General features: G+C 45.8%; 2 protein-coding genes across 3 annotated transcripts in view; one reads left to right on the forward strand and one right to left on the reverse strand.

The window, feature by feature from the left end:
• Positions 1-2,051: 2,051 nt before the first annotated feature.
• LOC143774240 (eukaryotic translation initiation factor 4E type 2-like) lies at positions 2,052-5,503 on the forward strand. Of its 2 annotated transcripts, none has more exons than XM_077261628.1 (6): positions 2,052-2,345; positions 3,911-4,045; positions 4,116-4,220; positions 4,715-4,867; positions 4,979-5,115; positions 5,279-5,503. In XM_077261628.1, the coding sequence occupies exons 1-6, from the start codon at positions 2,274-2,276 to the stop codon at positions 5,316-5,318; spliced, it is 642 nt and encodes a 213-aa protein (XP_077117743.1). In that variant the 5' UTR covers positions 2,052-2,273; the 3' UTR covers positions 5,319-5,503. The 2 variants fall into 2 exon arrangements, with proteins under 2 accessions (XP_077117743.1, XP_077117744.1); XM_077261629.1 differs by having other exon boundaries at positions 2,143-2,345; positions 3,911-4,027.
• The window catches only part of LOC143774241 (acetylcholine receptor subunit epsilon-like), a 65,368-nt gene continuing 57,783 nt past the window's right edge, over positions 5,418-13,002 (reverse strand). The window contains exon 12 of the mRNA XM_077261630.1: positions 5,418-5,743. Within this exon, the coding sequence (XP_077117745.1) occupies positions 5,561-5,743 (183 nt within the window). The 3' untranslated portion in view covers positions 5,418-5,560. The remainder of the gene's footprint in view (positions 5,744-13,002) is intronic.

Raw genomic sequence — 13,002 nt, forward strand, 5'->3', positions numbered from 1 at the left:
GTAGCACGACTGGGACTGTTCATGAAGAGTCCCTATACACAGGTTAATATTATCTACGACTTGGGTCACACTCCCCTGGCTGAGAGAAACAGAGTCAATAGCCCAAACGGTAATGGGTCTCGCCAGCGTCCTACCGTGATCAGAATATCACAGTGATCAAAATAAAATAAAAAAAGTAAATAAAAGCCCCTTTTATCACCCCCTTAGTTACGGAAAAATAATGAAATAAAAAATATATATTAATTTCCATTTTTCCATTAGGGTTAGAGTTGGGCTAAAGTGAGTTAGGCTAAAGTTAGGGCTAGGGTTAGGGTTGGGATTAGGGTTAGGGGTGTGTTGCGGTTAAGTTTATGGTTAGGGTTATGGTTCGGATTAGGGGTGTGTTGGGGTTAGGTTTGTGGTTAGGGGTGTGTTGAGATTAGGGCTGTGATTAGGGTTATAGTTAGGGTTCGGATTAGGGGTGTGTTGGGGTTAGGTTTGTGGTTAAGGTTATGGTTAGGGTGGGGGTTAGAGTTAGCAGTGTGTTGGGGTTAAGGTTGCGGTTAGGGTTGTGATTAAGGCTAGGGGTGTGTTGGGGTTAGGTTTATGGTTAGGGTTATGGTTAGGATTAGGGGTGTATTGGAGTTAGGGTTGTGGTTAGGGTTAGGGGTGTGTTGAGGTTAGGGTTATAGTTAGGGTTTGGATTAGGGGTGTGTTGGGGTTAGGTTTGTGGTTAAGGTTATGGTTAGCAGTGTGTTGGGGTTAAGGTTGTGGTTAGGGTTGGGATTAAGGCTAGGGGTGTGTTGGGGTTAGGTTGTGTTGAGGTTAGGGCTGTGATTAGGGTTATAGTTAGAGTTCGAATTAGGGTTAGGGGTGTGTTGGGGATAGGGTTGGAGTTAGAATTGGGGGGTTCCACTGTTTAGATACATCAGGGGTCTCCAAACGCGACATGGCGCCACCATTGATTAAGTACAATTTTGCGTTCAAAATGTCAAACAGCGCTCCCTCCATTCCGAGCTCTGCCATGCGCCCAAAAACAGTGGATTTCCCCACATATGGGGTATCGGCGTACTCAGGACAAATTGCACAATAACTTTTGGGGTCCATTTTCTCCTGATACCTTTGTGAAAATAAAAACAAATTGGTTCTAAAGTAAATTTTTTGTGAAAAAAGTAAAATGTTCATTTTTTCCTTCCACATTGCTTTAGTTCTCGTGAAGCACCTGAAGGGTTAATAAACTTCTCGAATGAGGTCTTGAGCACCTTGAGGGGTGCAGTTTTTAGAATGGTGTCACACTTGGGTATTTTCTGTCATACTGACCCCCCAAACTCACTTCAAATGTGAGGTGGTCCCTAAAAAAAATGGTGTATATTTTGTTGGAAAAATGAAAAATCGCCGGTGAACTTTTAACCCTTATAACTCCCTAACAAAAAAAAATTGTTTCTAAAATTGTGCTGATGTAAAGTAGACATGTGGGAAATGCTATTAAGTATTTTGTGTGACATATCTCTGTGATTTAAGGGCATAAAAATTAAAAGTTGGAAAATTGCAAAATTTTCAACATTTTTGCCAAATTTCCATTTTTTTCACAAATAAACGCAGGTAATATCAAATTTTTTTTACCACTATCATGAAGTACAATATGTCACGAGAAAACCTTGTCAGAATCACCGGGATCCGTTGAAGCGTTCCAGAGTTATAACCTCATAAAGGGACAGTGGTCAGAATTGTAAAAATTGGCCCGGTCATTAACGTGCAAACCACCCTTGGGGGTGAAGGGGTTAAGCATTAACAACGTAATAAACATGTCCCGCTCAGGCCGTGTTCACATGTAGCAGACAGGCTGCGTTTTATCTGCTGTGACCGCTGGTGATAGGGGACTGTGATTACCTCCATACTAAGCAGTGCTGGAGCCCGTCACGGAGGATCACGTCCCCCAAAGGGACTAGAAACTACAGAGTAAAGTGGGGAAAAAGGTTTTAAAGATATGAAAAATAAAAACCCCAACTTCTAGAGCCACAGGACAGCAATGACAAGCCATAGTACTGCTGCTTGCTGTTCACTATTGTCACCAGCAGATGGCGAGCTGTACTTACTATACCAGCAAAAGGCCGCGCCCACCAACGTCATACACCACGCCCACCGACGCAGGCCTAGCTGGTCTCTACCTAATGACGTCATCGCGTCCACTGCTGCCAGCACTAGGACGCAGGGCTACGAGGCACCGTACATCCGGGACACCGCGCCGAGGCCGCACAGCCGGTCCCAGAGGGTCGTAGAGCCTCGCTCCTCACATGGGGATCTCAGGGAGTGATGACGTCACCGCCCAGGAGGAGGAGCCCAAGACCGCAGCCAGGTCTGCCAGGGTAAGGAGCTCGGAGCGCGGCCACTTCCGGTGTGTCAGTGACGTCATCGCGTGCGCCGGAAGCTGGCGCCAGGTGGCCTTATGGAGCTAGTCTGAGCACGTGACGTGGTGCCCAGTGCTGTCAGTGGCTGAGGAGGAAGTGCTGGGACTTGTGGTTCCTCCTCACTAGAGCACATGAGGAAATGGAAACTCCACGTTTATTAACCCCTTCACGCCCGGGCACTCCCCGTTTTTCGCTCCCCTTCTTCCCAGAGCCATAAGCGTGTTATTATTCCGTCACTATGGCCGGGTGAGGGCTTGTTGTTTGCGGGACGAGCTGGCGTTTTTAGTGAGACCATTTTGGTGCAGCTACGTTCTTTTCATCGCCCGTTATTGCATTTTAATGTAACCAAAAGAACGTAATTCTGGTGTTGTGACTTTTTTTTCATTCTGCCGTTTACCGATTGCATTAATTCATTATAAATGTCGGTAGATCGGGCGATGCTGAACGCGGCGATACCAGATAGATTGGAACTTCTCTATTATGAAACCTTTTGTTTGCTGCCTGCAGAAGTCTCCATGGCAGATTAGAGGCTGCGATCGTCCGATGACCGGCGCTCAGCCCTGCTGTGTGTAACAAAGAGCCTTCTTATGGACGCCGGCCACAGGGTGGCGCTCACAGCAGATCGGCAGTGACAACCATAGAGGGCTGCCGCAAAGCTGTCATGTGACACGGGCACCGATGGGCAGGATGGGACGCACTGATGGCACAGCCATAGTCAATGCTGCTGACGGAGACTGACCGAGGCATTTAACATGTTAACACCGCCCCCTCTTTTATAGCTGTGGTGCGCTGTATTGGGGGTGCTCCTCTGTTGGGGGACACTGCGCCCCCTCTTCTATAGCTGTAGTGCACATATTGGGGGTGCTCCTCTGTTGGGGACACTGCGCCCCTTTTATAGCTGTGGTGCACATATTGGGGGCGCTCCTCTGTTGGGGACACTGCGCCCCTTTTATAGTTGTAGTGCACATATTGGGGGCGCTCTGTTGGGGGACACTGCGCCCCCTCTTCTATAGTTGTAGTGCACATATTGGGGGCGCTCCTCTGTTGGGGACACTGCGCCCCTTTTATAGCTGTGGTGCACATATTGGGGGCGCTCTGTTGGGGGACACTGCGCCCCCTCTTCTATAGCTGTAGTGCACATATTGGGGGCGCTCCTCTGTTGGGGACACTGCGCCCCTTTTATAGCTGTGGTGCACATATTGGGGGCGCTCCACGGTTGGGGGACACTGCGCCCCCTCTTCTATAGTTGTAGTGCACATATTGGGGGCGCTCCACTGTTGGGGGACACTGCACCCCCTCTTCTATAGTTGTAGTGCACATATTGGGGGCGCTCCGCAGTTGGGGGACACTTCACCCTCTCTTTTATAGCTCTCGTGCACATATTGAGGGCGTTCCGCTGTTGGGGGACACAGCGCCCCCTCTTTTATAGCTGTAGTGCACATATTGGGGGCTCTGTTGTTATGGCCCCCTCCTTTATAGCCGTAGTACATGTGTCGTGTGTCTGACCCTCCTCCTCTCCACAGGAGCTGGTCGTGGCCCCGGGGGAGCACCCGCTGCAGTACCGCTACACCTTCTGGTACTCCCGGAGGACGCCCTCCCGACCCGCCAGCACTCAGAATTATGAGCAGAACATCCGGCAGGTGGGCACAGTGGCATCGGTGAGTAGCCCTCCTCCGTGTGCTGCCCCCCGGGGTAGCAGTGGCAGTACCGCCATCTCTCGTCCTGTAGGTGGAGCAGTTCTGGCGGGTGTACAGCCACTTAGTGCGGCCCGGAGACCTCTCAGGATATAGCGACTTCCACCTGTTCAAGGAAGGCATCAAACCCATGTGGGAGGTGAGTGCCGGCGAAACGGAGCCCTACCCCTAAGGGCACTGTGCATGAAGGGGTTAATCCTGCCCAGGTGGGTTCTCCATACTTTCCTTGGATTCCCCCCATTTTCAGCATCTCTGCTTGTGGTCTGTGGTTTTCATCTACATTTAGAGGCTGAGTCTTCCCCGTCCTGACTTCGTTCACCCCTGCGGGTTGTTACAATGTATCTATCAGGCTCAGCATTGTAACAAATATTCAGCACAGGACACAAATCTGTGCAGCCACAGTTGTGTTACCTTCCCAGAATATTTTAATACCCTGGATGCAATAGTAGCAGACCCTCAGCCCCAGAAAGTATCAGGAGGGGTTTTAGCAAGCAGAGATGTTGAAAATTGCAAAGGATAGAAACTCAGCCTGTTAGGACACAGCAGAACTTCTCATGGTCGTGCTGAAACGTCGAAGTCGACCATTCATTATCCCATAACCTCTGTGATACCCCCCCCTTCCCACTCACGCAGGATGACGCCAATAAGAATGGCGGCAAGTGGATCATCCGCCTCCGGAAGGGGCTGGCGTCCCGCTTCTGGGAGAACATCATCCTGGCCATGCTGGGGGAGCAGTTCATGGTGGGAGAAGAGATCTGCGGGGTGGTGGTCTCCATACGCTTTCAGGTAGGTGACCCTCGTTCCCTGCCCATTGTGTATGCTCTAGTGAATGTGGAGGAGCATGGCCCTCTGGCTCCTCCTCTTGACCCTGAGCATTGCCTGTGTCGCCCCCTGCAGGAAGACATCCTCTCCATCTGGAATAAGACGGCCAACGACCAGCTCAGCACCATCCGGATCCGGGACACACTCAGGAGGGTCCTCAACCTCCCTCCGAACACCATCATGGAGTACAAGACTCACAACGACAGCCTGAAGTGAGTGTCCGCGCCCCTCCGGCCGCTCTACTGGGCTTGGGCTGTAGGAAAGGAGACATTTCAGATTAGCCTATACTGACACGTTGTAACAAACCCTCAGCTGTGTGACCTGTACGTGTGCCATAATTGTAAGATCGGTCGCTCTTCTTCTGTTTTCCTGCAGAGACAACTCAAGTTTCAGGAACACGAAGCTCACACTCTGAGGGCTATTCATCTCGGCGGAGGGTCCTGTGGGAGGAAGGGACCGCTGGTCACAGCATTCGTCTGTGGAGGGGTCCGCACTGGATGTCCGAGGCCAAGGATCACACCGGCCAATCACGCTCTTCTTTATCATTGTTGTAGGGTTTTGTAATTGATACAAATCAGGACAATAAAATATTTTCCAGCAGTTTTCTGGTTTATTACAGAGATGACTCCGCCCCCGAGGAGCAGAAAATATCAAAAATCAGCCGGCCTTGGTGGTACAAGGGGGGAAGACGTGATCGCCGCTCGGGAAGTAACGTTCCGGAGCATTGTTAAAATGTCCCATGAAAAAGATGGCCAGAGTCCCCACCACAAAGAGGGGGAGCGCCCCCCAAAAGAACAAGACGTCCAACACCTTCCCGATCATGAGCCAGTTCTCCATCTCCTGAAGGGAGAGAGACAAGAGTGACATAAGGCTGTGGAGAGGATGTGTCTACAGAGTTCAGCTCTGGAGTAACATACAGAATAAGAAATGTACTGTATGTACACAGTGACTGCACCAGCAGAATAGTGAGTGCAGCTCTGGGGTATAATACAGGATGTAACTCAGGATCAGTAATGTAATGTATGTACACAGTGACTGCACCAGCAGAATAGTGAGTGCAGCTCCGGAGTATAATACAGGATGTAACTCAGAATCAGTAATGTAATGTATGTACACAGTGACTGCACCAGCAGAATAGTGAGTGCAGCTCTGGAGTATAATACAGGATGTAACTCAGGATCAGTAATGTATGTACACAGTGACTGCACCAGCAGAATAGTGAGTGCAGCTCTGGAATATAATACAGGATGTAACTCAGGATCAGTAATGTAATGTATGTACACAGTGACTGCACCAGCAGTATAGTGAGTGCAGCTCTGGAGAATAATACAGGATGTAACTCAGGATCAGTAATGTAATGTACAGTTAGGTCCATATATATTTGGACAGAGACAACATTTTTCTATTTTTTGTTATAGACATTACCACAATGAATTTTAAACAAAACATCAAAACAATTCAGATGCAGTTGAAGTTCAGACTTTCAGCTTTCATTTGAGGGTATCCACATTAAAATTGGATGAAGGGTTTAGGAGTTTCAGCTCCTTAACATATGCCACCCTGTTTTTAAAGGGACCAAAAGTAATTGGACAATTGACTCCAAGGCTCTTTCATGGACAGGTGTGGGTAATCCCTTCATTATGTCATTCTCAATTAAGCAGATAAAAGGCCTGGAGATGATTTGAGGTGTGGTGCTTGCATTTGGAAGGTTTTGCTGTGAAGTAAACATGCGGTCACAGGAGCTCTCCATGCAGGTGAAACAAGCCGTCCTTAAGCTGCGAAAACAGAAAAAACCCATCCGAGAAATTGCTACAATATTAGGAGTGGCAAAATCTACAGTTTGGTAAATCCTGAGAAAGAAAGAAAGCACTGGTGAACTCATCAATGCAAAAAGACCTGGGCGCCCACGGAAGACAACAGTGGTGGATGATCGCAGAATAATCTCCATGGTGAAGAGAAACCCCTTCACAACAGCCAACCAAGTGACCAACACTCTCCAGGAGGTCGGCGTATCAATATCCAAATCTACCATAAAGAGAAGACTGCATGAAAGTAAATACAGAGGGTTCACTGCACGGTGCAAGCCACTCATAAGTGTCAAGAAGAAAAAGGCTAAAAAACATCTAAAAAAGCCGGCACAGTTCTGGAAGAACATTCTTTGGACAGATGAAACCAAGATCAACCTCTACCAGAATGATGGAAAGAGAAAAGTATGGCGAAGGCGTGGTACAGCTCATGATCCAAAGCATACCACATCATCTGTAAAACACGGCGGAGGCAGTGTGATGGCTTGGGCATGCATGGCTGCCAGTGGCACTGGGTCACTAGTGTTTATTGATGATGTGACACAGGACAGAAGCAGCAGAATGAATTCTGAGGTATTCAGAGCCGCCATACTGTGTGCTCAGATCCAGCCAAATGCAGCCAAACTGGTTGGTCGTCGTTTCATACTACAGATGGACAATGACCCAAAGCATAAAGCCAAAGAAACCCAGGAGTTTATTAAAGCAAAGAAGTGGAATATTCCTGAATGGCCAAGTCAGTCACCTGATCTCAACCCAATTGAGCAGCATTTCACTTGTTAAAGACTAAACTTCAGACAGAAAGGCCCACAAACAAACAGCAACTGAAAACCACCGCAGTGAAGGCCTGGCCGAGCATCAAAAAGGAGGAAACACAGCGTCTGGTGATGTGCATGAGTTCAAGACTTCAGGCAGTCATTGCCAACAAAGGGTTTTCAACCAAGTACTAAAAATGAACATTTTATTTAAAATTATTGAATCTGTCCAATTACTTTTGGTCCCTGTAAAAACAGGGTGGCACATGTTAAGGAGCTGAAACTCCTAAACCCTTCATCCAATTTTAATGTGGATCCCCTCAAATGAAAGCTGAAAGTCTGAACTTCAACTGCATCTGAATTGTTTTGTTTAAAATTCATTGTGGTAATGTCTATAACCAAAATAAGAAAAATTTTGTCTCTGTCCAAATATATATGGACCTAACTGTATGTACACAGTGACTGCACCAGCAGTATAGTGAGTGCAGCTCTGGGGTATAATACAGGAGGTAACTCAGGATCAGTAATGTAATGTATGTACACAGTGACTGCACCTGCAGAATAGTGAGTGCAGCTCTGGGGTATAATACAGGAGATAACTCAGGATCAGTAGTGTAATGTATGTACACAGTGACTGCACCAGCAGAATAGTGAGTGCAGCTCTGGGGTATAATACAGGATGTAACTCAGGATCAGTAATGTATGAACACAGTGACTGCACCAACAGAATAGTGAGTGCAGCTCTGGGGTATAATACAGGATGTAACTCAGGATCAGTAATGTAATGTATGTATACAGTGACCGCACCAGCAGAATAGTGAGTGCAGCTCTGGAGTATAATACAGGATGTAACTCAGGATCAGTAATGTAATGTATGTATACAGTGACTGTACCAGCAGAATAGTGAGTGCAGCTCTGGAGTATAGTACAGGATGTAACTCAGGATCAGTAATAATAATGTATGTACACAGTGACTGTACCAGCAGAATAGTGAGTGCAGCTCTGGGGTATAATACCGGATGTAACTCAGGATCAGTAATGTAATGTATGTACACAGTGACTGCACCAACAGAATAGTGAGTGCAGCTCTGGGGTATAATACAGGATGTAACTCAGGATCAGTAATGTAATGTATGTACACAGTGACTGCACCAACAGAATAGTGAGTGCAGCTCTGGGGTATAATACAGGATGTAACTCAGGATCAGTAATGTAATGTATGTACACAGTGACTGCACCAACAGAATAGTGAGTGCAGCTCTGGAGTATAATACAGGATGTAACTCAGGATCAGTAATGTAATGTATGTACACAGTGACTGCACCAGCAGAATAGTGAGTGCAGCTCTGGGGTATAATACAGGATGTAACTCAGGATCAGTAATGTATGTACACAGTGACTGCACCAGCAGAATAGTGTGTGCAGCTCTGGGGTATAATACAGGATGTCACTCAGGATCAGTAATGTACAGTTAGGTCCATATATATTTGGACAGAGACAACATTTTTCTAATTTTGGTTATAGACATTACCACAATGAATTTTAAACAAAACAATTCAGATGCAGTTGAAGTTCAGACTTTCAGCTTTCATTTGAGGGTATCCACATTAAAATTGGATGAAGGGTTTAGGAGTTTCAGCTCCTTAACATGTGCCACCCTGTTTTTAAAGGGACCAAAAGTAATTGGACAGATTCAATAATTTTAAATAAAATGTTCATTTCTAGTACTTGGTTGAAAACCCTTTGTTGGCAATGGCTGCCTGAAGTCTTGAACTCATGGACATCACCAGACGCTGTGTTTCCTCCTTTTTGATGCTCTGCCAGGCCTTCACTGCGGTGGTTTTCAGTTGCTGTTTGTTTGTGGCCTTTCTGTCTGAAGTTTAGTCTTTAACAAGTGAAATGCTGCTCAATTGGGTTGAGATCAGGTGACTGACTTGGCCATTCAAGAATATTCCACTTGTTTGCTTTAATAAACTCCTGGGTTGCTTTGGCTTCATGTTTTGGGTCATTGTCCATCTGTAGTATGAAACTACGACCAATCAGGTTGGCTGCATTTGGCTGGATCTGAGCACACAGTATGGCGGCTCTGAATACCTCAGAATTCATTCGGCTGCTTCTGTCCTGTGTCACATCATCAATAAACACTAGTGACCCAGTGCCACTGGCAGCCATGCATGCCCAAGCCATCACACTGCCTCCACCGTCTTTTACAGATGATGTGGTATGCTTTGGATCATGAGCTGTACCACGCCTTCGCCATACTTTTCTCTTTCCATCATTCTGGTAGAGGTTGATCTTGGTTTCATCTGTCCATAGAATGTTTTTCCAGAACTGTGCTGGCTTTTTTAGTTGTTTTTTTTAGCAAAGTCCAGTCTAGCCTTTTTATTCTTGATGCTTATGAGTGGCTTGCACCGTGCAGTGAACCCTCTGTAGTTACTTTCATGCAGTCTTCTCTTTATGGTAGATTTGGATATTGATACGCCGACCTCCTGGAGAGTGTTGGTCACTTGGTTGGCTGTTGTGAAGGGGTTTCTCTTCACCATGGAGATTATTCTGCCATCATCCACCACTGTTGTCTTCCGTGGGCGCCCAGGTCTTTTTGCATTGATGAGTTCACCAGTGCTTTCTTTCTTTCTCAGGATGCACCAAACTGTAGATTTTGCCACTCCTAATATTGTAGCAATTTCTCGGATGGGTTTTTTCTGTTTTCGCAGCTTAAGGATGGCTTGTTTCACCTGCATGGAGAGCTCCTTTACCGCATGTTTACTTCACAGCAAAACCTTCCAAATGCAAACACCACACCTCAAATCATCTCCAGGCCTTTTATCTGATTAATTCAGAATGACATAATGAAGGGATTGCCCACACCTGTCCATGAAATAGCCTTGGAGTCAATTGTCCAATTACTTTTGGTCCCTGTAAAAACAGGGTCGCACATGTTAAGGAGCTGAAACTCCTAAACCCTTCATCCAATTTTAATGTGGATCCCCTCAAATGAAAGCTGAAAGTCTGAACTTCAACTGCATCTGAATTGTTTTGTTTAAAATTCATTGTGGTAATGTCTATAACCAAAATTAGAAAAATGTTGTCTCTGTCCAAATATATATGGACCTAACTGTATGTACACAGTGACTGCACCAACAGAATAGTGAGTGCAGCTCTGGGGTATAATACAGGATGTGACTTGGGATCACTAATGTATGTACACAGTGACTGCACCAACAGAATAGTGAGTGCAGCTCTGGAGTATAATACAGGATGTAACAGGATCAGTAATGTACAGGTCCTTCTCAAAAAATTAGCATATAGTGTTAAATTTCATTATTTACCATAATGTAATGATTACAATTAAACTTTCATATATTATAGATTCATTATCCACCAACTGAAATTTGTCAGGTCTTTTATTGTTTTAATACTGATGATTTTGGCATACAACTCCTGAAAACCAAAAAAACCTGTCTCAATAAATTAGCATATCAAGAAAAGGTTCTCTAAACGACCTATTACCCTAATCTTCTGAATCAACTAATTAACTCTAAACACATGCAAAAGATACCTGAGGCTTTTAAAAACTCCCTGCCTGGTTCATTACTCAAAACCCCCATCATGGGTAAGACTAGCGACCTGACAGATGTCAAGAAGGCCATCATTGACACCCTCAAGCAAGAGGGTAAGACCCAGAAAGAAATTTCTCAACAAATAGGCTGTTCCCAGAGTGCTGTATCAAGGCACCTCAATGGTAAGTCTGTTGGAAGGAAACAATGTGGCAGAAAACGCTGTACAACGAGAAGAGGTGACCGGACCCTGAGGAAGATTGTGGAGAAGGACCGATTCCAGACCTTGGGGAACCTGAGGAAGCAGTGGACTGAGTCTGGTGTGGAAACATCCAGAGCCACCGTGCACAGGCGTGTGCAGGAAATGGGCTACAGGTGCCGCATTCCCCAGGTAAACAGCGGCAGAAGCGCCTGACCTGGGCTACAGAGAAGCAGCACTGGACTGTTGCTAAGTGGTCCCAAGTACTTTTTTCTGATGAAAGCAAATTTTGCATGTCATTCGGAAATCAAGGTGCCAGAGTCTGGAGGAAGACTGGGGAGAAGGAAATGCCAAAATGCCTGAAGTCCAGTGTCAAGTACCCACAGTCAGTGATGGTGTGGGGTGCCATGTCAGCTGCTGGTGTTGGTCCACTGTGTTTCATCAAGGGCAGGGTCAATGCAGCTAGCTATCAGGAGATTTTGGAGCACTTCATGCTTCCATCGGCTGAAATGCTTTATGGAGATGAAGATTTCATTTTTCAGCACGACCTGGCACCTGCTCACAGTGCCAAAACCACTGGTAAATGGTTTACTGACCATGGTATTACTGTGCTCAATTGGCCTGCCAACTCTCCTGACCTGAACCCCATAGAGAATCTGTGGGATATTGTGAAGAGAAAGTTGAGAGACGCAAGACCCAACACTCTGGATGAGCTTAAGGCCGCTATTGAAGCATCCTGGGCCTCCATAACATCTCAGCAGTGTCACAGGCTGATTGCCTCCATGCCACGCCGCATTGAAGCAGTCATTTCTGCCAAAGGATTCCCGACCAAGTATTGAGTGCATAACTGAACATTATTATTTGATGGTTTTTTTGTTTGTTATTAAAAACCACTTTTATTTGATTGGACGGGTGAAATATGCTAATTTATTGAGACAGGTTTTTTGGGTTATCAGGAGTTGTAGGCCAAAATCATCAGTATTAAAACAATAAAAGACCTGACAAATTTCAGTTGGTGGATAATGAATCTATAATATATGAAAGTTTAATTGTAATCATTACATTATGGTAAATAATGAAATTTAACACTATATGCTAATTTTTTGAGAAGGACCTGTATGTACACAGTGACTGCACCAGCAGAATAGTGAGTGCAGCTCTGTGGTATAATACAGGAGGTAACTCAGGATCAGTAATGTAATGTATGTACACAGTGACTGCACCAGCAGAATAGTGAGTGCAGCTCTGGAGTATAATACAGGATGTAACTCAGGATCAGTAATGTAATGTATGTACACAGTGACTGCACCAACAGAATAGTGAGTGCAGCTCTGGAGTATAATACAAGATGTAACTCAGGATCAGTAATGTAATGTCTGTACACAGTGACTGCACCAACAGAATAGTGAGTGCAGCTCTGGGGTATAATACAGGATGTAACTCAGGATCAGTAATGTAATGTCTGTACACAGTGACTGCACCAACAGAATAGTGAGTGCAGCTCTGGGGTATAATACAGGATGTAACTCAGGATCAGTACACGATCAGTAATGTAATGTATGTGCACAGTGACTGCACCAGCAGAATGGTGAGTGGAGCTCTGGAGTATAATACAGGATGTAACTCAGGATCAGTAATGTAATGTATGTACACAGTGACTGCACCAGCAGAATAGTGAGTGCAGCTCTGGAGTATAATACAGGAGATAACTCAGGATCAGTAATGTAATGTATGTACACAGTGACTGCACCAGCAGAATAGTGAGTGCAGCTCTGGGGTATAATAC

The sequence above is a fragment of the Ranitomeya variabilis genome, chromosome 5 (genome assembly GCF_051348905.1).
Source record: "Ranitomeya variabilis isolate aRanVar5 chromosome 5, aRanVar5.hap1, whole genome shotgun sequence".
In the NCBI taxonomy this organism is placed as follows: domain Eukaryota; kingdom Metazoa; phylum Chordata; class Amphibia; order Anura; family Dendrobatidae; genus Ranitomeya; species Ranitomeya variabilis.

Bases quoted from the DNA above. Each gene is read 5' to 3' on its own strand.
- LOC143774240 (XM_077261628.1), top strand. From the start codon at position 2,274: ATGGGGATCTCAGGGAGTGATGACGTCACCGCCCAGGAGGAGGAGCCC. The intron at 4,221-4,714 runs GTGAGTGCCGGC...CCACTCACGCAG, and splicing joins GCATCAAACCCATGTGGGAG to GATGACGCCAATAAGAATGG. The intron at 5,116-5,278 runs GTGAGTGTCCGC...GTTTTCCTGCAG, and splicing joins ACTCACAACGACAGCCTGAA to AGACAACTCAAGTTTCAGGA.